This window comes from Pan paniscus, chromosome 9 (assembly GCF_029289425.2).
Source record: "Pan paniscus chromosome 9, NHGRI_mPanPan1-v2.0_pri, whole genome shotgun sequence".
NCBI classification, from domain to species: Eukaryota; Metazoa; Chordata; class Mammalia; order Primates; family Hominidae; genus Pan; species Pan paniscus.
The window spans coordinates 115308802-115332985 of NC_073258.2; the positions used below are offsets into that span (position 1 = coordinate 115308802).

General features: G+C 39.5%; 2 protein-coding genes and 1 pseudogene across 2 annotated transcripts in view; 2 read left to right on the top strand and 1 right to left on the bottom strand.

Annotated features, from left to right (window-relative positions):
• Nucleotides 1–23044, bottom strand: NXPE4 (neurexophilin and PC-esterase domain family member 4). Its single transcript, XM_003805493.5, has 6 exons — nucleotides 20906–23044; nucleotides 19975–20080; nucleotides 8411–9144; nucleotides 7848–7909; nucleotides 6256–6462; nucleotides 1–883 (listed from the first exon to the last, which is right to left on the bottom strand). The coding sequence occupies exons 2-6, from the start codon at nucleotides 20068–20070 to the stop codon at nucleotides 348–350; spliced, it is 1635 nt and encodes a 544-aa protein (XP_003805541.1). The 5' UTR covers nucleotides 20071–20080; nucleotides 20906–23044; the 3' UTR covers nucleotides 1–347.
• NXPE2 (neurexophilin and PC-esterase domain family member 2) overlaps nucleotides 1–24184 on the top strand; it is a 222418-nt gene that overhangs the window by 103743 nt on the left and 94491 nt on the right. The gene's annotated exons all lie outside the window — the stretch shown is intronic.
• On the top strand, nucleotides 9219–10821 carry LOC100988612 (histone deacetylase 1-like; annotated as a pseudogene).

Sequence of the window (24184 nt, forward strand, 5' to 3'; positions counted from 1 at the left end):
TGCTTTCTCCAAATATTTATTTTAAAATTACTTTATCACTCTGAATTTTCATGCATCAGAGAGAACTTTTACCCATAGGTGTCTTGACTTCCCATTGGTGAAGAGGGGTATGGCTCTGATCAAGAAGGGTAGGCTCTTTTCATGAGTATTTTTAGTTTTATTTTTAAGTGGAAGCCCAGATTAGAAACATCTCATTTAGCTGAATTGGTGGCTTATGGATCAGCCATAATGTAGATTCTCTGCTCTTGCTAGTTGGGAATTCAGAGCCAAACACAGCATCTGGCCTGCTAGTAGACAGTCAATAAATTTTTTTACTTAAGTGAATGAATTTCAGACTTTTGTGTTATTTAACAAATATAGTTTAATAATATATTAATCTGATTTCCGACTACATGTTGAGGTGGGTGTACATTATTTGTGCCATATGCAATTGTTATATCCCAGGCATCAATGATACTCACACTGAGATCCTGGAAAATGTCCTTTATGATGAGATATTGAATGTAACCATGAAAGTCACTAAATCTTTCTGCATCATTGTACATCTCCCTGATGTTTTCTGTTTTGATGATAACCATAGTGTCTGGGCTTCTCAGAAGAAGATGCTGAATGGCTTTGTGGACATTGAGGGCCCTTCGGATAAAAACATCAATGGGAAAGGGTCTGAAATGCTGGCCCAGGGAAATAACGATGACAGTATTTTTTTCTCCTCCAGTTCTGTCAATGGCCTGGGTGAGGTACTCCATCTCTTTGACTGAATAGGTCATTGATCCTATCAAGGGATAACAATGTTTTTGCCACTGGATGTTGATGTTCCTATCCAAATCCACAGCAAGCTGGTGTTGCAATTTTCCAGATTCATGCAGATCCACTGACTTCAGCGCTGATAACAAATAGGCAATCCCAAAATAAAAGGAGGATATAGTTACCAAGATTGAGTAGATATAAAGATAGAAGAGATTTGATCGGTATAATTAAATAAGCTAATCATGTCTAATTTATTATAGGTTTAGATGAGGGGATGTTTTTGAAAATTATTTGAGCAGTCAAAAGTGTTACTTGGCATCTTGGATTAAGATGGTGGATAGGAGGCAGGACTAGCTTGCAGCTCTCACTCAGACAAACAGAGCAGCCTGTGGAGACTCACATCATGAACTTCTGCTCCAAGAACTGCCACAGGAACATACCAGGAAAGTCAGAAGAATCCATAGACCCTTTGAAGGAACAGGATCACCACTGCAGGCTCTCTGAGATGCTGAAAAACTGTGTCCCTAGGGCAAGTTTGCATCCTGCCTGTAGGACAGCAGCTGATGTGCTCTTGAAAGTGCCACCTGCTGGCTGGAGGCCAACCAACACAAAACCAGCACACTAAACAAAAACACAACCAAAGACCCTCACAGAGTCCACTTCACTCCCCTGCTAACTCCACTGGAGCAGGTGCTGGTATTCAAGGCTGCAAGACCTGAAGATGGGTCACATCCTATGGGATTCTTTGCAGACACTCTCCAGTACCAGCCCAGAGCCCAGTAGCTCCACTGGGTTGCGAGACTCAGAAGAGCAAAAACAATCACTACAGTTTGGCTCTCAGGAAGCCCCATTCCTAGGGGAAGAGGGATTAAACCACATCAAGGGAGCACCCTGTGGGACAAAAGAATCTGAATAGCAGTCCTTGAATCCCAGATCTTCCCTCTGACATGTCTACCAAAATGAGAAGAAACCCCAAAATCAATTCTGGTAATATGACAAAACAAGATTCTTTAACTCCCGCAAAAGACCATACCAGTTCACCACCAATGGATCTAAACCAAGAAGAAATCTCTGAATTGCAGGAAAAATAATTTAGAAGGTTGATTATTAAGCTAATCAAGGAGGCACCAGAGAAAGGTGAAGTCCAACTTAAATTAAAAACATGATACAGAATATGAAAGGAAAATTCTTCAGTGAAATAGATAGTATAAATAAAAAACAATCACAATTTCTGGAAATCAAGGATACACTTAGAGAAATGCAAAATGCACTGGAAAGTCTCAGCAATAGAATTGAACAAGCAGAAAAAAGAACCTCAGAGCTAGAAGACAAGGCTTTAGAATTAACCCAATCCATCAAAGACAAAAAGGATTTTAAAAAATGAACAAAGACACCAAGAAGTTTGGGAGTATGCTAAATGCCCCAACCTAAGAATAATTGGTATTCCCAAGGAAGAAGAGAAATTTAAAAGTCTGGAAAACATATTTGAGGGACTAATCGAAGAAAATTTCCCTGGCCTTGCTAGAGATCTAGACATCCAAATACAAGAAGCTCAAAGAACACCTGGGAAATTCATCACAGAAAGATCATTGCATAGGTACATAGTAATCAGATTATCTAAAGTCAAGATGAAGGAAAAAATCTTAAGAGCTGTGAGGCAAAGGTATCAGGTAACCTATAAAAGAAAACTTATCAGATTAACAGCTGATTTCTCAGCAGAAACCCTACAAGCTAGAAGGATTGGGGTTCTATTTTAGACTCCTTAAACAAAAAAATTATCAGTCAAGAATTTTGTATCCAGCAAAACTAAGCTTCATAAATGAAGAAAAGATAGTCTTTTCGAGACAAATGCTGACAGAATTTGCCAGTACCAGCAAGCACTACAATAACTACTAAAAGGAGCTCTAAATCTTGAAGCAAGTTATCAAAGCACACCAAAATAGAACCTCCTTAAAGCATAATTCTCAAAGGACCTACATGAAATAATGCAATGAAAAGAAAAACAAGGTATTTAGGCAACAAGTAGCACAATGAATAGAATAGTATCTTATATCTCAATGCTAATATTGAATGTAAATGACCTGAATGCTCTACTTAAAACATACAGAATGGAAGAATGGGTAAGAATTCACCAGCCAAGTTTCTGCTGTCTTCAGGAAAGTCACCTATTAATAACACATAAGAACTCACATAAACTTAAGGTAAAGGGGTGGAAAAAGATATTCCATGCAAATGGGCACCAAAAGCAAGCAGGAGTAGCAATTCTTATATCAGACAAAACAAACCTTAAAGCAACAGCAGTTTAAAAAGACAAAGAGGGACATTATATAATGAGAAAATAACATTCAACAGGAAAATACTACAATTCTAAATATATATGCATCTAACACTGGAGCTCCCAAATTTACAAAACATTACTAATAGACCAAAAAAAATGAGAGAGATGGCAATACAATAGTGGGGAACTTTAACACTCCACTGACAGCGCTAGACTGGTCATCAAGACAGAAAGTCAACAAAGAAATAATGGACTTAAACTATACCCTACAACAAATGAACTTAACAGATATTTACAGAACATTCTACCCAACAAGTGAAGAATATACATTCTATTTATCAGCACATGGAACATTCTCCAAGATAGAGCATATGATAGGCCACAAAACAAGTCTCAGTAAATTTAAGAAAATCAAAACTATATCAAGTACTCTCTCAGACCACAGTGGAATAAAATTGGAAATCAACTCCAAAAGGAACCCTCAAAACCATGCAAATACATGGAAATTAAATAACCTGTTCTTGAATGATCACTGAGTCAACAATAAAATCAAGATGGAAATTAAAAAATTCTTTGAACTGAACCATAATAGTGATACAAGCTATCAAAACCTCTGGGATACAGCAAAAGTGATGTTAAGAGGAAAGTTCATAGACTTAAATGCCTACATAAAAGTCTGAGAGGGCACAAATAGATAAACTGATGTCATAGCTCATGGAACTGGAGAAACGAGAATAATCCAAACCCAAACCTGGCAGAAAAAAAGAAATAATGAAGATCAGAGCAGAAGTAAATGAAACTGAAACAAAAGTAATACAAAAATAAGTGAAACAAAAAGCTGGTTCTTTGAAAAGATAAATAAAATTGATAAACCATTAGCAAGATTAACTAAGAAGAGAGAAGATCCAAATAAGCTCAATTAGAAATAAAACAGGAGATATTACAACTGTTACCACAGAAATACGAAAGATTATTCAAGGCTACTATGAACACCTTTAAGCACATAAACTAGAAAACCTAGAGGGGATAAATTCCTGGAAATATACAACCCTCCTAGATTAAACCAGGAAGATATAGAATCTCTGAACAGACCAGTAACAAACAGTGAGATTGAAATGATAGTTAAAAAATTGCCAACACAAAAAGTTCGGGATAGATTCACAGCTGATTTCTGTCAGACATTCAAAGAAAAATTGAAACAAATCCTATTCACACTATTCCAAAAGACAGAGAAAGAGGGAATCCTCCCTAAATAATTCTATAAAGCCAGTATCATCCTAATACCTCAACCAGGGAAGGACACAACAAAAAAGAAAACTACAGACCAGTAACATCCCTTATGAACATAGATGCTAAAATCCTCACCAAAATACTAGCTAACCAAATCCAATAGCATATCAAAAAGATAATCCACCATGATCAAGTGGGTTTCATACCAGGGACGCAGGGATGGCTTAACATACGTAAGTCAATAAATGTGATACACCATATAAACAGAATTAAAAACAAAAATCACATCATCATCTCAGTAGACGCAGAAAAACATTTGAGAAAATCCAGCATCCATTAGGATTAAAACCCTCAGCAAAATCAACATAGAAGGGACATACCTTAAGGTAATAGAAGCCATCTACAACAAACCCCTAGCTAACATAATATTGAATGGGGAAAAGTTGAAAGCATTCCTTCTGAGAACTGGAACAAGACAAGAATGCCCATTCTCACCACCTATCTTCAACATAGTACTGGAAGTCCTAGCTAAAGCAATCAGACAAAAGGAAGAAATAAAGGACATCCGAAATGGTAAAGAGGAAGTCAAACTGTTGCTGTTGCTCATGATATGATAGTGTACCTAGAAAACCCTAAAGACTTATCCAAAAAGCTCCCAGAACTGGTAAATGAATTCAGCAAAGTTTTAGGATACAAAATTAATATACACAAATCAGTAGCTCTGCTATACACCAACAGCAATCAAGCCGAGAATCAAATCAAGAACTCAACTCCTTTCACAATAGCTGTAAAATAAAATAAAATAAAATAAAAACCTTAGGAATACCTAGCCAAGGATGTGAAAGACCTCTACAAGGAAAACTACAAAACACTGCCCAGAGAAATTATAGATGACATGAATAAATGGAAACACATCACATGCTCATGGATGGGTAGAATAAATATTGTGAAAATGACAGTACTGTCAAAAGCAATCTACAAATTCAATGCAATTTTCTTCAAAATACCACCATCATTCTTCACAGAACTAGAAAAAACAATTCTAAAATTCATATGGAACCAAAAAAGAGCCCACATAGACAAAGTAAGACTAAGCAAAAAGAACAAATCTGGAGGCATCATATTACTTGACTTCAAACTATACTATAAGGCCATAGTCACTGAAACAGCATAGTACTGGCATAAAAATAGGCACACAGACCAATGGAACAGAATACAGAACCCAGAAATAAAGCCCAATACTTACAGCCAACTATATCACTATTATTATTCCTGGTTGATTGGTGAGAAACACCAGGCAGGGAAAATAAATAACATGCCCAAAGTCATTGTTTCTAAGTAGCATAGCCTAGATCTGTTAGACCCCAAGCCCATGCTTTACTTGTGTCTACCTGATGCAAAGTCTACCTCACTTCTGACATCTGTTCACTTAGGTAATGATGACAGTAATGATACCTTACACCAAAGAGAAGTTATGTAAGAAACAATATTCTAAATGCACTGTATGCATTACCTCATTTTACCAGGTAGAAACTCTTTTCATCTTCAGTTGACAGATGAGAAAACTGAGGGATGGAATGGTTATGTAACTTGTTCAAAGTCACCCAGATAGGAGGTAGAGAAGTCAGGTTCTGAACCCAGGTTGTCTGGTTCTAGAATCATACCCTTAATCATTATGCTGGTTCTAGAAGCTGGACAACTTAATATCTTACATCATCTTTGGTTCCATCAATAGTTTTTGGAGCCTACTGGGTACATACTGAAGTGTGAATTCTGCAGAGATAGGGATGTAATAAACCTTTTTCTACACTGCTTTCCTTCCAGTTAGATAGCTGTATTATTTTTTTAAAGGAAAGATAACAATGCCTTGTGAAAAATTTTGGTGTGTTGTGATTGAAGAATATGAAAAAAAGAGGAATTTCCCATATTCCCTTCTCCCCTTTGAAATGGAAAAGAAGTTTCTGAAAGGGGTAAGAATTATAGCTTAGACTGAGGCATACTGTTGATACTGGCTTTGAAGTATTCCATCCACTGGCGGATCGTGGAATCTCCCATTAGGTATATGAGTTTTCCTCTCAGGCATTCCTTCATTTTGACTGTAGCCAAACTACAGGAGACAGGATTCCATGTGTTTCTCCAGACATGCCCACTGGGGATTGTGGATGTCATTCCAAACTTGCATTTCTCTTTCATTGCAACTGTTTCTTCTGCCAAAGAATCAATGAGATAGGATCTTCCAAAACATCAAATTACCCATCAGTATGTATTAAGAGCCTTCTATCCTCTAAGTATCCTAAGAGGGGGTAAGGTGGTGGTAATGGTGGAAAAAGTATTATTGAAGTATTCTCTTAATGAAACAGCTGTTTTTTTAATAAAAATTTTTCTCTGATGTGAATTTCCTAAATAATGTTCATTAATGTTCGTTATAAGAGTATATGTTTCTTCCCAGAAAAAAATGGCTTTCTGGAGGAAAATTTAAGTATTTTCCAGCTTTTCTATGAAACTAAAGTCATCAATTCTTGCATAGGAATGGAAGCTCAATTATTCTATCATTTTAGCTCACTTTACCCCTAAGTTTGTCACACTGTGTCTTAAATGACACCATCAAAATATAAATCCTTTGAGTTAAATAAAGGTGATATAAAAAATATTAACAACTAGTTTGGCTTGGGAACTGGCCAATCCAAATGAATATAGCTATAGGCTGGAGAGTGTCTTGGAGGTCCAAGATGGGCCAAAGATGAACCCCTCAGCCACTGGTTTAGAAGAGTCTGGGAATCCACAGTTTGAGGTAGCCACAATGGTGAGGAGCCCGTGGCAGGTTTGATTATTAATCAACTGAGAGAAGTAGTTTAATATTTTAATAAGTGGGATGAGTGTACTCATGTATGTGTGGTAAAAATAACATTTCTACATCTAGGTACATATTTACACTTCAGTGTAAATAGGTTTATTAGTGATTAGCAAGGCTTTCTTTCTTTTTTTATGATTAGCAAGGTTTTAATGCTGAACTTGCAGAGACATAAAAGCTCTTGCCTTGAATCGTTTTAGATAGGAATTTCCTAGGCTATTTGGATTCAAAGAAATTGGAGAGAAATTAGTAAATATAAGTGTGGAAGTTCTATTTTGTATGCTAACAATTGTTTGAAAGGTGGCAAAGATCAAGAGGGAGGGGTTATAATAAACTGACACTCAGATGGCAGGTTGGAAACCTCTAGATGGTGGTGGGCTAGTGGTGATATGGGAAGAGGTGATGGGAGTGGTATGAAGAGGGGTGTTGTGGTGAGGTAAAGAACTGGGTATACAATTGGGAAAGAGTTAACGTTTAAAGGTTGTTGTATAAAATGGGCAGGGAATTTACTGACTGACAAATAGACTGATGATGAGAGTTACAGTTACTAAAATAGCCTTATGATATTCCAGTGATTGAATTATTCACTCACCTAGGTAACTGGTGTCTTGGCCAACCTTAGATAAGCCAGATGAACAGAGTGCTGATAGGACTGAAACAGTGAACAAATCCAGTAGAAAGAAGAAACCCTTTAAATGGGTCTAGAACTAGGCACCACCCACCAAACACAGGAGTACTTACTGTTGCATTTGGAGACACTAATTGTATTGAATTTTTCCATAATCTCTACACCCACATTTGACCTTAAAGACACAAATACAGAAATTAATCTGTAGATGGCCTCAAATCAGGAAACATACAGAAACTAGATTATCCAGTGTCTTAGTTATTTCTTAGAGATAAGTCAATTATTATGCCTACAGTTTCAGGCCATTTAGTAAATTTCCATTTCTTTGCCTATTAGGCTATGGGATACAGTTACCCAGAAGGTATGCAAGAGAATTTGTTGAGTTTCAGAAATAATGTATTAGAGCACACACACATACACACATGTACATTTCTCATTTTCTTCTAGTTTTTATTCTGTATATATTTTTTTCCCATTGATAAGAATTAAATGTTCAATAAGTTTGTGGATTACTAGAGAATGGGCACTGTCTCTAAATGAATTCACAGATCCTTTCCCCAAAGGCTCTTACTAAAGACACCCAAAATTGATACACTCACAAGACTTTTCTTTGGATCAGTATATAGGCCAAATCACAATATTTGCACAGGTAGTCTCAAGAAGTAATTATTTTTACCTTTCAAAGAGGCTCTTTTCTTGTTTGCTAAGATAAGAAACTTTCTTGTTCTTAGAATACATGTGAGTGAGTGCAGCACAGGGCATGTGTTGAGGCCTCACACAGTAGAAGCCTTCTTGGTCTCTGTTGTCCAGGTACTGGCACAATTCAGCATTTGTGTTTAGGATCAGGCCACATTCAGAGTGGACTTGGGAAGTGCCATTGACAAACTGGCCAATGAAGATCACCCTGTCATAGCCTTGGTTCCTTGCACTCCAGAGAGCTGACACCCCTTCACTGGGGTGGATGAGCAGCAGAGACAGAGAGACCTGGCCCTCCCAGAACAGAGTGAAGCTGACCAGGTAGGTGCCGTTGTTGAAGTCAGTCACCTTTCCTGAAGCACCTGCCATCAGCGCTGGGGAGGACATCCTGGCCCTCAGGAAATCCCCACCGTATTGCTTCCTGCGTCCCAAGTGGTCCCTCACCTCCAGCAGGATGTGCAGCTGGTCTCCCCTGCAGTATGTATCTCGAGGGTTGAGGATGGTGGCTGTGCTGTGTGCGGCGCTGGTGGTGGTGTTCACGTGGGTGAAAGGTCTGGGTGGGATCTGCTGATCTAGTTTCTCTATGATTTCCTTTATTCTGAGTTCAGTCTCTGTTAGTGGCTTTAATGATATCAGTGGTGTTTTAGGGAATAAGGACTTTGTGGAGTTGTTCCAGTAATGGAGGGAGATGGATAAGTTTAGAGCAGACCAAACCTGAAATGACAGCAAATGTGACATGAGATGGATAAATTTAGAGCATATCTGAACTGAAATGACAGGAAGTGTAACATGCTATGAAATTAACCTGTTCCTAGTCATTTTTACTTATTATGATTTTGAATATTGATTTACATACTATTATCAATACTATTTAAATTCTCCAATAAAAAGGCATAGAATGGAGATTGACTGACAGGAGAGACAGAGGGACAGGAAGTGAGCAAGATGGCGCAAAGGCAGGGCACCATGAGAAAAGTCTGTTACTACTACGATAGGGGTGTTGGAAATTACTATTATGGACAAGCCCACCCAAGGAATCCTCACTGAATCTGCGTGACTCATAATTTGCTGCTCAACTATGGTTTCTACTGAAAAATGGAAACCCATCACCCTCACAAAGCCAATGCTGAGGAGATGACCAAGTACCACAGTGATGACTACATTAAATTCTTGTGCTCTATCTGTCCAGATTACGTGTCTGAGCACAGCAAGCGGATGCAGAGATTCAACGTTAGTGAGGACTGTCCAGCATTTGATGGCCTGTTTGACTTTTGTCAGTTGTCTACTGGTGGCTCTGTGGCAAGTGCTGTGAAACTTAATGAGCAGCAGATGGACACTGCTGTGAATTGGGCTGGAGGCCTGCACCATGCAAAGAAGTTCAAGGCATCTGGCTTCTGTTATGTTAATGATACAATCTGGGCCACCTTGGAACTGCTAAAGTATCACCAGAGGGTGTTGTATGTTGACGTTGATATTCACCATGATGATGGCATGGAAGAGGCCTTCTATATTACAGGCTAGGTCAGGACTGTGTCCTTTCAATTAATATGGAGAGTACTTCCCAGGAGGTGGGGACTTATGGGTTATTGGGGCTGGCACAGGCAGATATTATGCTATTAACTATCTGCTCCTAGATGGGATTGATGATGAGTCCTATGAGGCCATTTTCAAACTGGTCATGTCCGAAGTAATAGAGATGTTCCTGTCTAGTGTGGTGATCTTACAGCATGGCTCAGATGCCTTGTCTAGGGGTCAGTTAGATTGCTTTAATCTGATCATCAAAGGGCATGCCAAGTGTGTGGAATCTGTCAAGAGTGTCAACCTGCCTATGTTATTGATGGCAGAAGGTGGTTACACCATTTATAATGTTGCTCAGTGCCCTGGAAATAAGAAAGAGCTGTGGCTCTGGATATGGAGATCCCTAATGAGCCTTCATACAATGATTACTTTGAATACTTTGGACCATATTTCAAGCCCTACATCAGTCCTTCCAATATGACTAACCAGAACACTAATGAGTACCTGGAGAAGATTAAACAGTGGCTGTTTGAGAACCTAGTAATGCAGGCCCATCCACCTGCAGTCCAAATGCAGGTGATTCTGAGGATGCTGTCCCTCAAGAGGGTGGTGATGAGAATGAAGAAGACCCTGACAAGCTCATCTCCATCCGTTTCTCTGACAGATGAATTACCTGTGAGGAAGAGTTCTTCGACTCTGATGAGGAGGGAGAGGGTGGCTGCAAGATTTCTCCCACCTTCAAAAAAGCCAAGAGGATTAAAACAGGATGAAAAAGAGACTCAGAGATGAAGAAAGAAGTCACAGAAGAGGAGAAAAATGAAGGAGGAGAAGCCAGGAGCCAAAGAGGTCAAGGAGCAGGTCAAGCTGGCCTGAGGGAACCTCCCCAGCTCTGGCTTCCTGCCTAGTCCCCAATCTTTCTCTCCCAAACCCTCAGATTTTATGTCTTCTATTTCTCCAGGTATTCATATAAAATTTATTAAATATAAATAGTTCCAGGGACTAGACAGAAATCAAGACCCTGAGCCCAGGGCAGCTGTGCTGGGTGATCTCTTCTAGGAACTGCCTTGCCACCCATCCCTCTGCAGGTCTTAACTCTGAAGCATAAAAGGCACCAGGTCTGGGTGAAAGGAATACTTTTGTGCAAACAGAAGACAAAATCCTGAAATGCCAAGTGCCTGCTTAGTAGCTTTGGAAAGGTGCCTTTATTGCACCTTCTAAAAGGGGTGTCTGGGTCTTCAAGGATGCCCTGTTCTTTTCAGCTCCTAAAGTAACATCAGCCATTTTTAGATTGGTTCCATTCTCATACCTTCTCACTGGCCTCAAGTGAGCCAAAAAACTCACACTGTCTGCCATCTGTCTTCCCCCAGTTCTGCAGGTGGAGGATGGTAGTCTAGTCTCCTGCCATCCTCCACCTGCAGAATTGGGGGAGTTTTGAGATACTATTTTTATTTTTGTGAGACTCTGTAATAAAATGGTATATTTCAATACTCCCTACCCCAAAGACAGAATGGTTGAGTAGATTATAAAAAAACAAGACCCAACTCTATCCTTCTGCAAGAGATTCACTTCAGCTTTAAGGACACCCATAGACTGAAAGTGAAGTAACGGAAAAAGATATTCCATGCAAATGGAAACCAAAAGAGAGCAGGAGTCACTATACTTATATCAGATAAATTGGATTTAAGTCAAAAACTGTAAAAAGAGAAAAAGAAGGTCATTATGTAATAATAAAGGGATCAATTCATCAAGAGAAAACAACAAATATATCTACGTGTGTGTGTGTGTGTGTGTGTGTATGTATATACATTCAACATTTAGAACACCTAAATATATAAAGGAAATGAAACAGGAGCTATAAAGAAATTATTTAGGTAGACAGTGAGGGTAAAGGAGTCCTTGGCAAGGCTTCCCTTTTTAACAAAAAGGAGCCCTCAAATCATTTCTTTTCTAACAAAGAGCAGCCTGAAAAATCAAGCTGCAAACATAGATAAGCAAGCTGAAAGCTTGCATGGGTGAATGCTGGCGGCTGTGTCAATAAAAAAGGGCTACCTGAGGGCCAGGCATGTTCAACATGGAGGCTCCATCTTCCCTTTTCTTTGTCACCATGTGTACAGTAAAAAAGCAGGCAACATGGAGCTGGTCAGGTAGAGAATCCATCTGCATAATGAAAGATTAGAGTGGGACAGCCAGCTTCTTCATATGCTATGCAAATGGCACACCGAGTCCTAACCAGTTCTTTGTGTGCTATGCAAATGTTACACCTGGGGTGACCAATCTTTTTTGCCCTGTGTAAATCAGACACTACCTCCTCAAGCTCATCTATAAAATCTCCTGCACTTCACTGTGGACCAAAAGACCCACTTAAATCCCCTCTCTCTACAGAAGAGAGTTTTTCTCTTTCTTTTGCCTATTAAACCTCTGCTCTTAAACTCACTCCTTGTATGTCCATGTCCTTGATTTCCTTGGAGAGAGACAATGAACCTCGGGTATTATCCCAGATGAAAAATGCCGTTTCATTATGGGAGCCCACCTGGGATCCGAGGAAGATTCATAGAAGGGGGAGTATAGAAGTGGACCCCAACTACTTCTTTTTATTTCAAGGCCTTCTGCTCTCCATTTAAAAATCAAACGAAATACTGGGCCCCCAATCAGCCATTTAAAAAGTTAGCGTGGCTACCAGCCTTACAAGACTCAGGGGACAGGCTTGCCAGGGAGAACTTAGCTAATCCTCCCATGTCCTCAGGGTGCTGGGAATGTTGGCTTTGTTTCTAATTGGTTTCCTTTTACAGAGAGCCTCGCTGTCATGTGGGGCTGGAAGAGGTTGAGAGGCACTGAAGGTTCCTTGCCAGGGAGACACCCTGGTGTTACCTGAAGGTTTCTGGACTAATTCCAGCCTCCAACAGCCTGATGGGTGATGGCAACAGGATCTGCAAGTTTTTTCTATTGCAAATTTTCTCCTTTCCTATCTGCAACTTCCATGTCTCCTTTCCACTCTCTGTATGCAATGCTTTAAAAATTTTTACAGTTCAGTGAAGTAATCCTCTTAGGCAAGATAAGGAAATGCCATAATGCCTGGGAATATAGCTCATGGGATTGCCGTTTTTGTGATTTTCTAGGCACAGAGGGCCTCCTTCCCTCCCCACAACCCCTGTGAACATCTCTCTCTTTACCCTTGGTCTGGAGAGCACATGGTATTTCAAGGTCAACAGCATCACCTAGTGGAATAGGAACCCTATTCCATGAGGCACATTGTTGGCCCTTTGCCGAAACACTCTTAGCTTCCTAATTCTCGCTTTTTGTGCCCCTCTACAAGAGAGCAGGCTTTATGCTCCTTCTTTGAACAAGAAAACTCTGTCTTCAACAATGAGGGGAAAAAGGTCCTCCAAAACCAAATTTTAGTCTGAACATGGTCCCATCAGCAGGAAAACAACCATTTGGTTCCTACGTTCTTTTAAGGCACCTATTCTGCCTCCAATTAAAATGGTACTTAAATAGTAAGGGGAATTTAATTCCGGAAGTTAACCAGAGCCACTGCCTAAGAATAAATACTTTAGTACAGGCCATAATAGCAAATTGTACAGCTCAAACCTGCATTCTCTATTAAAGGGCATTACCCAAATGTAACTGTAATGAAGTCTCTCTCAAGATCTATCTATTGGAGAGTCATGCAGATCACACAAGTCTAGAAAGTCAAAGGGAAATCACCAGCAAAGGACTAGAGTCACATGGGAGAGCATGACTAATCCCAATCAATTGGTTCCTCTGGTTTCATTGCTATGGGTTATGCTTGCATCAATGGATGGCACCTTAAAAAATGCCAGGGCTCAGGGCGCCAAGGAGGGAAAACAGTTGAGGGGATGCCCCCACTGTCTTCCCCTCCACCCTAGGCCTTTCCAAAGGAAATGAAGGTGATTAAAGGGACACCTTTTTTATTGCTTCTCTTTCTAGATGAATAACAGACCATCTTCGGTCTGCACTCCTCTGGAGTGCTTTCTGAAGCGCTGGGATTCCTTTGACCCTGAGACTGAAGAAAAAGTGGCTCATTTTCTTTTGCATAAGGGTGTGGCCTTCTTACCATCTTGAACCATCCTGGCCTGCAGAGGGGAGCCTTGATTTTAATACTATCCAACATTTAGATATTTTCTGTAGATGGGACAGCAAATGGTCAGAGGTCTCTTAGGTACAGGCTTTCTTTGCCCTGTGAGACAACCCAGAACTTTGCAAGCATTGCACAATCAGCTCAGCTCTTTCAGCAGTCATATCAGGAGGGCCCAAAGGGAATGATTCCCCAAAACTAGAGAAGCAACCTCCAGGGAACTATCTGAGGCAGCTACTGAGTGTCCAGGCCCTTCTTGTCCTCCCTCTCTGGGGCCCCTTCCAGCTGTGCCATCAGGTCCTTTAGCTCCACCATCTCCAAAACTCCCCACTCCCCCAGCTTCACTCTTATCCTTATAGGAAATGCTCAATGGAGGTGATGTCACTAGGGTTCCTTTCTTATTGCAGGATCTTAGACAAATAAAGGGAGACTTAGGCCAATTTTCTGATGACCCTGATAAGTATATAAAAGCTTTCCAAAATTTAACTCAGGTGTTTAACCTCTCATGGAGGGATGTTATGCCGCTCCTAAGCCAAACCCTAACTGCAGCTGAAAAACAGGCAGCTCTGCCGGCAGGGGAGAAATTCAAAGATGAGCAATATGTCTCCTATAGTAGGCCAAAAGGGAAAAAAGAATATAGAGAAAATGAAGAAATAGGGGAGCCATCATTCCCAATACGAAGAGAGGCACTACCTCTTGACAACCTTGTTTGGAACCCCAGTGACATCACAGAGGAATAGAAAAGGAAACACTTTTTAATGTGCATATTGGGGGGCCTATGAAGAAATAGGGCCAAACCTCTTAACTACTCTAAACTGTCCATGGTAGACCAAAATCCAGATAAGAATCCCACAGCCTTTATGGAAAGGCTGAAAGAAGCACTAATAAAACACACCTTCTTGTCCCTTGATTCAGTAGAGGGACAGCTCATCCTAAATGACAAGTTTATTACACAGGCAGCTCCCAATATTAGAAGGAAACTACAGAAGTAGGCTATAGGGCCAGATAGCATTTTGGAGAACCTCCTGAGGGTGGCCACCTTAGTCTTTTATAGTAGGGACCAGGAGGAGACCCAGGAAAAAGAGAGGAAACACAAGAGAAGGACTGAGGCTCTGGTAGCTGCTTTGCAGGCTTGCAAAGTCTGGGATCCCTGAGGTGCATCTGCGAGTTGCTATTGATGTGGGAAGTCAGAGCACTTTAAAAAGGATACCCAGGAAGCAAGAAGAAGCCACCTCGACCCTCTCTAGCCTGTGGTGGGGACCACTGGTGATCAGACTGCCCCCAGAGATGAAGGTCAACAGGTTCAGAACCAGTCTCAAAGATGGTCCAGCAGGACTGATGGGTCCTGGTGCTCAAGCCGCGGCTCCAGTGGCTCAAATTGCCATTACAGCACAGGAGGCCCAGGTAATTCTGGAAACTGAAGGAAGGAAGGTGGACCTCCTTCTGGACACCAGAGCCAGACTCTTTTCTCCTCTATAATCGAGGCCTCCCCTTTTCCCATAGCATGAGGGGTGAGGGGTGTCTCATAAACACTCTGTTTTTCTCAACCCCTTAGTTGCAGTTGGGGGGACATATTATTTACATGTGCCTTTTAAATCATGCCTGAAAGTCCCACTTCTTTATTGGGTAGAGACATTCTAGCTTGCATGTGGGCCAGCATAGTTATAGCCCCAGGAAAAACTCTTTTTCTCCTCTAGTGGAAGCTAATATCAATCCAGAAGTCTGGGCAACTCAAGGAAGAATAGGTTGAGTTGTAACCACTATGCCAGTCTGGATCTATCCTAATGATCCCACTTTTTTCCTAATCGCAGACAATATCCCCTAAAGCCAGAGGGTAAGAAAGGGCTAGAAGCCATTATTAATAACCTGAAGATGTAGGGCCTCCTTAAACCCTGTAACAGTCCCTACAACACCCCAATATTAGGAGCACAAAAACCCAATGCAGAATGGAGATTCATTAATGAGGCCATAGTCTCAATCCATCTGGTAGTACCTAATCCCTATACCTTGCTAATCCAAATGCCTGAGGGAACTAAATGGTTTACAGTCCTAGATTTAAAGGATGCCTTTTTCTGCATACTGTTGCATCCTGACTCTCAATACCTGTTTGCCTTTGAAGAATGCTTCTGGCCAAACTGCCCAGTTAAAATGGATGGTGCTGCCTCAGGGATTTTGAGATAATCCCTCATTTGTTTGGACAGGCATTGTTAAAGGACCTCTCTGAGTTTTCCCATCCTCAGGTCAGGGTCTCCCCAAGAAAACTGGGGAACCTGAACATGACCGTGAGCAAGTTGTGGTACAGATCTATGAAGCCAGGGAGGATCTCAGGGAAACTCCCCTGGAAAATCCAGACTGGACCATCTTCACAGATGGCAGTTCTTTTGTAGAGCAAGAAGTCCATAAGGCAGAATATCCAGTAGTCACTCTGAATGATGTTATTGAAAGTGCACCTCTCTATCCAGGCACAAGTGCTCAACTAGCTGAACTGATAGCTCTTACAGGAGCACTTGAATTAAGCAAGGGAAAGGTAGCTAACATTTACATTGACTCCAAGTATGCTTTCTTAGTTCTCCATGCTCATGCTACCATTTGGAAGGAAAGACACTTTCTTACTACTAGTGAATCTACTATAAATTACCACCAGGAAATTAACAGGTTATTATCCTCAGTTTTCCTTCCATGAGAGGTAGCAGTAATGCATTGTAAGGGACATCAGAAGGGAACAAATGAAATAGCTGAAGGAAACAAGTTAGCAGATCAGGCAGCCAAGTCAGCAGCAAGAAAGCCTCATGGCATCAACTTGAAGCCTCTCTAACCTGGGAAGGCTTCATAAAAGAAATTAAGCCTCAGTACTCCCCTGCAAAAATAGAATGGGCCATTTCTCGAGGGTATACTTTCCAGCCCTCAGGATGACTACAGTCAGAATATGGCAAGCTCTACTTTCCAGCCTCCAGCCAATGGAAAGTCCTTAAAATCCTTCACCAAATGTACCTCAAAACAATAAATTCCATGCCCCCTCATGGAATTCCAGGCCCCTGTATGATGTTTGCTAAAAGTAGTGGCCTACAAATCTGTAGGTGAACAGGAGATGTCTGGACTGACAGCCCTTGATGCAAGGATTATCTGAGATATTGACCAGGGTATATTATGTCCCTAATTTTTTGAAAGTCCATTTGTCAGGTGGACCCTTCTCATTCAACAAAAATCATATAATCATCTCAATAGAAAAGACATTTGATAACATTCAACTTTGCTTCAGATAAAAATATCTCAACAAATTAGGCATGGAAGAAATGTACCTCAAAACAATAAAAACCATGTATAACAAATCCACAGCTAACATCACATTCAATGTGAAAAAGTCAAAAGCCTTCTGAGATCTGGAAGAAGATAGTGTTGACCACTTTTACCAGTTTTATTCAACATAGTATTGGAAGTCCTAGCCAGAGCAATTAAGTCAGAGAAATAAACAAAGGGCATACAAGTTGGAAAGAAGGAAATTAAATTGTCCCTGTTTGCAGACCACATAAACTTATATTTAGAACACTCCATAGACTTCAGTGAAAAACTGTCAGAACTGATTTTAAAAACTCAGTAAAGTTGCAGGATACAAAATCAACATATAAACATCAGTAACATTTCTATACACCAATACCAAACAACCTGAAAAAAAATCAAAAAAGCAATTTCATTTACAGTAGCTACAAAACCCTAGGAATAAATTGATCTAAAGAGGTGAAAGATCTCTACAATGAAAACTACAAAACATTGATGCAAGAAATTGGAGAACACACACACACACACAAAATAGAAAGATATTCCATGTTAATGGGTTGGAAGAATAAATGTTAAAATATTCAGACTACTAAAAGCAATCTACAGATTCAAGGCAAACCCTATCAAAATACCAATAATATTCTTCATCAAAATAGAAAAACAATTCTAAAATCTGTAAGGAAACAAAGAAGATCCAGAATAGCCAAAGCAATTCTGAGCAAAAAGAACAAAGCTGAAGGCATTATATTACCTGACTTCAAAATATACTACAAAGTTATAGTAAACAGTGTTATACTGGCATAAATATAGTCACATACACCAATGGAACAGAATAGAGAACACAGAAATGAATCCACATATTTACAGCCATCTGGATTTTTGACAAAGTCATCAAAAACATACAATGGGGGAACAAAAGTATTTAAAATAGATGGTGCTGGAGAAACTGAATATCCATATGCAAAAGAATAAAATTAGACCATTTTCTCTCACCATATACAAAACTCAGTTACAAAATGAATTAAAGACTGATATGCATGACCCAACGTATGAAAATACTAGAAGAAAACAGGGAATACTGTTCAGGACACTGATGTAGCCAGAGGATTTTTGGATAAGACCTCAAAAGCACAGAGAACAAAAGCAAAGATAGACAAATGGGATTATATAAAACTAAAAACTTCTTCACAGCAAAGGAAGCAATCAAGTGAGTGAAGAGTTAACCTACAGAATGGGAGAAAATGTTTGCAAACTATCCATCTGACAGGGGATTACTATCCAGAGTATTCAAGGAACTCAACCAACTCTATAGCAAAAATATTTAACAATCCAATTAAAAATTGGGCAAAAGATCTGAATAGACACTTACTAGAAGATATACAAATGGCAAACAAGTATATGAAAAGGTGCTCAACATCATTGATCATCAGAGAAACACAAATCAAAACTACAGTGTAATATAATCTCACTCCTGTTAAAATGGCTTTTATCCAAAAGACAGGTAGTAACATATGCTAGTGAGGATGTGGAGAAAAGGGAACACTTGTACACTGTTGGTGGGAATGTAATTAGTACAACCACTATAGAGAACAGTTTGGAGGTTTCTCAAAAAACTAAAAATAGGCTACCATATGATCCAGCAATCCCACTGCTAGGTATATACCCAAAATAAAGGAAATCAGTATATCCAAGAGCTATCTGAACTCCCACGTTTATTGCAGCACTGATAACAATAGCCAAGATTTGTAAGCAACCTAAGTGTCCATCAACAGACAAATACATAAAGAAAATATGGTATATATACACAACGGAGTAGTATTCAGTTATAAAAAGAACAAGATTCTGTCATTTGCAACAACATGGATGGAACTGGAGGTCATTATGTTAAGTGAAATAAGCTAGGCACAGAAGACAAACTTTGCATGTTCGTTTTTATTTGTGGAAGTTAATACTTAAAATAATTGAAGTCATGGAGATAGAGAGTAGAATGATGGCTACCAGAGGCTGGGAAGGGTGGTGGGGGCATGGAGGAGAAGTGGGCTTAGTTAATGAGTACAAAAATATGATTAGACAGAATGAATAAGATCTAGCATTTGATAGTATAACAGGGTAACTACAGTCACCAATAGTTTATTTTACATTTAAAAATAGCTAAAAGAGTATAATTGTCTTGTTTGTAGCACAAGAAAAGATAAATTCTTGAGGCAATGAATACCCCATTTACCCTGATATGATTACTATGTATTGTATGCTTGTATCAAAATATCTCATCTACCCCATAAATACATACACCTACTTTGTAACCACAAAAATTAAAAATTAAAAACAAACAAATGAAAACCAAAAATATAGATATTCTGTTCTTCAGATGTTCCCTTAAAGAAAGTAAAAAGATGAGCTAAGCATTGAAGAAGATAGGTGCAATGCATTTATTTGTGACAAAGAAAGAATGTGTATGTGTGAACACACACAGTATTTATCCTCTCACATATTGCTTATGTGAGAGGATGATTATCAGGTATGTTGTTTGGTATCTAGCTGTTCAAACTCCCCTCCTATAATCTACAAGTCTTGTAGTTTAGCCTTTCCTAGAACAGATGAGGTAATAAGCAAAAATAAGCTTCTGTAAACCACATAAATAAAGCATTTCCTACCTTTGTGGAGTTCTGGAAAACTGCAAAAATGATCCAGGAGGCTAATATAAACAACAGTGCCAATAGCGACTTATAATTTATCATACTTATTTTCATGATTAGGATCCTACAAGAGACAATACAAAAACAAGCACAAAAACATACAACAAAACAGAAAAGCAAACAAACATGGGAAACATTTGAAATTTTTTTGGCTCATGATTACTTTTTAGCCTCAGATAAATAACTCCCAGAAATAAACCTTCACCCCCCCAAGCTGTACTTGGTATCTCCCAGGTGCTCTCTTTTAGCTATCTGCTTGTACATTCTACAGAACAGATAATTCATGGAGCCCACTGTGAACTTTAAGAAATCGAGCAGCTTAAGGGCCTGAAGGATGCAAGCTTGCTCGTGTCTAGATGAAGTCTCCAGACTATTTGTCACCTAACTATCAGGTTCCCTGTTCTATTCCCTTAAACTCAAGGGCAGACACAAAATACTCCAGCAAATATTAACACTGAGAACCACATCATTACAGTGCCTGTTGAATGCAAATTAGTTTTTCTGTTTCATTAATGCCAATCTATTAATATGTCCTCCTTTTCTGTTTTAGCAGGCTTTCTAGCACCCCTCAAGCTTGAAAAGAATTATTTTAAAACATTTCTTACTTAAAAAAATTTCAGGCTTTATCAATATTTTTCTATGATTCATCTTAACATTTCTCTTTGCACCGGAATTCCAAGTTCTCTTTTAACTTGGAACTTTAAACTTTAACATCAGATTGCTTGAATGCTGCCTTTCTAAAACTTTCCATCCCTCAAAATTTACCCTCCCCTAGAAGCACCTTTCACCCCAGATCCCTAGTTTATACATGGGCATTAGATGTTTCTGCACCCAAAAATAAATGTTACACCTTTCCCTCACCTTCCCAATTTTACAAATTTTTTCATACCTTTAGTTTACAGACTGTTCAATCCCATACGTAGACTCTCTGGCGAGCTAGGTGTTGAGAATTTCTTCTGAAGCCACCAGTGTGCTACTGGCATACCTCTTGCCTATACCAAAATAAATTGCAGATATAAGTTGCAGTTTGTTTACCTTTAGCATGGATTCACAACCTTCTGCTTGTTTCAGCTAAGACAGAAGTGTCAGCCACGTCAGCTCCACCTTAAGGAGGGGCCTGGATCACAAACTGTAGTTATTAGCTCAAGCAGAGGTAGGAAGGAGAAATGAAGTGCTCTGCATAGTAGGTTATATGATTTCAAATTCCTGAAGTTTTATAAGTCTAATTCTAGTTACAATAAATAACTGACGAGAAAAAGAGTGTTTGATAAATAATTGTATTTAGTTAATACAATTTGATAAATATTATAGTTACAATAAATAACTGATGAGAAAAATAGCCACAAGTTTGAATGATTGAGAGTAATCATCAACGGAAAGTCAAGCTTTCTAGTTTCCATCTAGCGTTATCATCAAGACCCAGTTGGCAGGATTCAAGTGCGTATTATCTCATACATAGTAGGTTTCAATACAATTTGCTGAATTGAACTAAAAGAACTTCAAATATAACATAGGGAAGACAATAATATTAATTGCATCTGAGACTAACAGAGTGACAGCTTATAGTCATGGGTTTGACTCCATCTGGGATTTGTATTCTTGATCTGATGAAAATAGTGCTGGAAAGAGCAGGCACCCAGAGAGCTGCACCAGTGCCCACAAGGAAGCAGTAGCTGCTGGCCCTGTGGCTCCGTCCATGGGTTGATTACCGCTGCCCTACACAGGAGGGCATGCCCATCATCTTTCCATCTTATTTAAGCATGCCCATCCATCTTTCCAGTCTTATGTTTTTAAAAAGATGGAATCAAGACCAGTTTCACAACTGGTCTACTTGTTTCAGATCTTGAAATTCTTCCAGCATCTTTGATCCTGTTCTACCAAATTCGCCTTAACAATACTTCTTTATGTCTTTACTTGATGACCTTTGGAAAAGCTGTTTTAACATTATAAAACTGGGTGTAGGATTGTTAAATTTTTCACTGAGGAACCTATAATAAGAAAAAAGTATTTGCAGTGGGTTTGGTTTGGCTGTTCCTTAGAGGACTGATGCCAGCAACCACCCAAGTTCACAGTCTACTCTGAGACATATAGATTTATAGATTTTAATTTGGTTTGGTCACATAGATTTTGAAATATAATGTTAACCTGGAGTCTTTTTATGAGGTAGGCATAATAGATATGCTTGACTTAAAGAACCAAGAGTACAAAAGAAAGTTTGAATGATTTGTGCAGGTCATCTGATGAGCTTTGAAACAGGGCTGAATCCAAGATTCCTTTCATTTTGATCTCTAACAGTGTGTGTTTATAGTGTATATGTATAACAACATAAGCACAAAGAATGAAAAGTAGGAAGTTGGAAAAACTATCTTGAAGTCTTTATACCATGTGTGAATTGGGATAATATTACTTGAAGGTAAACGCTGATTAATTAAGAAAAATATTGTAACCCTAAATGGTTATCACTAAATATAAAGTGTAACCCTAGTGGTTATCACTAAGTATTTCTTTTAAAAAGTGGTATACATAATACATCAACAATGAAAATTAAATGAAATAATAAAAAATGTTTGATTAGCCCAATAGAAGGAAAAGAAGGAAAAAAAGAAGTGGAACATAGAAAAGTGTCAATATATTCTTAAATTCAAATATATGAACAGTGATCTGAAATCTGAATGATATTAACCAGGGGTGGACAAACTTTTTCTATAAAGAATCAGATAGAAAATATTTTCGGAGAAAGAAACTATAAACAAGAAAATGTAATGGGTATATTAAAATTAACCTTGTGATATTCAGTTGGAATTAGAATAATCAGTATGCACTCAGTTTTTTGATGGGTAAATATGCATTTTTATGTATACATGGGTTCATGCACACAGATGTATATTTTCAAGCTCTGTCCATAGAGAAGCCCTAGAAGCAATGACACCTAGTGCCTAGACCTTGGTTTCTTAATTCTCCAGTAAAGGGAGCCAGAATTTCTTGGAGAAGTGGCTGGTTGATTCCATCACTTTGTCAGGGGATATGAAATGAGCCTGGAGCATCTCGGGGTGCTAGGAAATGCCTTTTAAAAAATGGAGGTACATGTCAAAATGGCCCAGAAGCTAACCTGAAAGAGCTCCTGATGACCAAAGTTGCAACAATTTGAACCACAAAATAAATAACAATTGTTTTGGAATATATATTAATCTACACTCACATTTCAAAATACAATCATTGTTCTCACATTTCAAAATACAATCATGCCTTCCCAAGAGTCCCTCAAAGTCTTAGTGAATTTCAGCATTAACTCAAAAGTCTGAAGTCCAAAGTCTCATTTGAGACAAGGTAAGTCCCTTCCACCTATGAGCCTGTAAAATCAAAATCAAGTTAGTTACTTCCAAGATACAATGGGACTATAGGCATTGGGTAAATGTAAAAAAATTCCCTTTTACATTCTAAAAGGGAAAAATTGGCAGAAAGAAAGCAGCTACAGGCTTCATGCAAGTTCAAAACTCAGAAGAGCAGTCACTAAACTTCAGAGCTCCAAAATAATCTCCTTTGACCCCATGTCTTACATCCAGGGCACACTAATGCAAGGGGTGGGCTCCCAAGGACCCGGGCAGCTCTGCCCCTGTGGCTTTGCGGGGTTCAGTCCCTGCAGCTGCTCTCAAGGGCTGATGTTGAGTGCCTTTGGTTTTTCCAGGTGCAGAGTGCAAGCTGCCAGTGTATCTACCATTCTGGGGTCTGGAGGATGGTGGCCCTTTTCTCACAGCTCCACTAGGCAGTGCCCCAGTGGGGACTCTGTGTGGGGGCTCCAGCCCCACATTGTCCCTCCACACTGCCCTAGTAGAGGTTATCTAGAGGGTTCCACTCCTGCAGCAGACTTCTGCCTGGACATATAGGCTTTTCCATACATCCTCTGAAATCTAAGTAGAGTCTCTCAAGCCTCAACTCTTGCACTCTGTGCACCTGCAGGCTTAACACCCTGTGGAAGCCACCAAGGCTTATGGCTTGCACTCTCTAAAGCAATGGCTTGAGCTGTACCTGGGCCTCTTTGAGCCATGGCTGGAGCTGGAGCAGTTGGGATGCAGGGACCAGTGTCTTGAGGCTGTGCAGGGTGACAGGGCCCCGGGCCAGGCTCACAAAACCATTCTTCCCTTCTAGGCCTGCAGGTCTGTGATGGGAG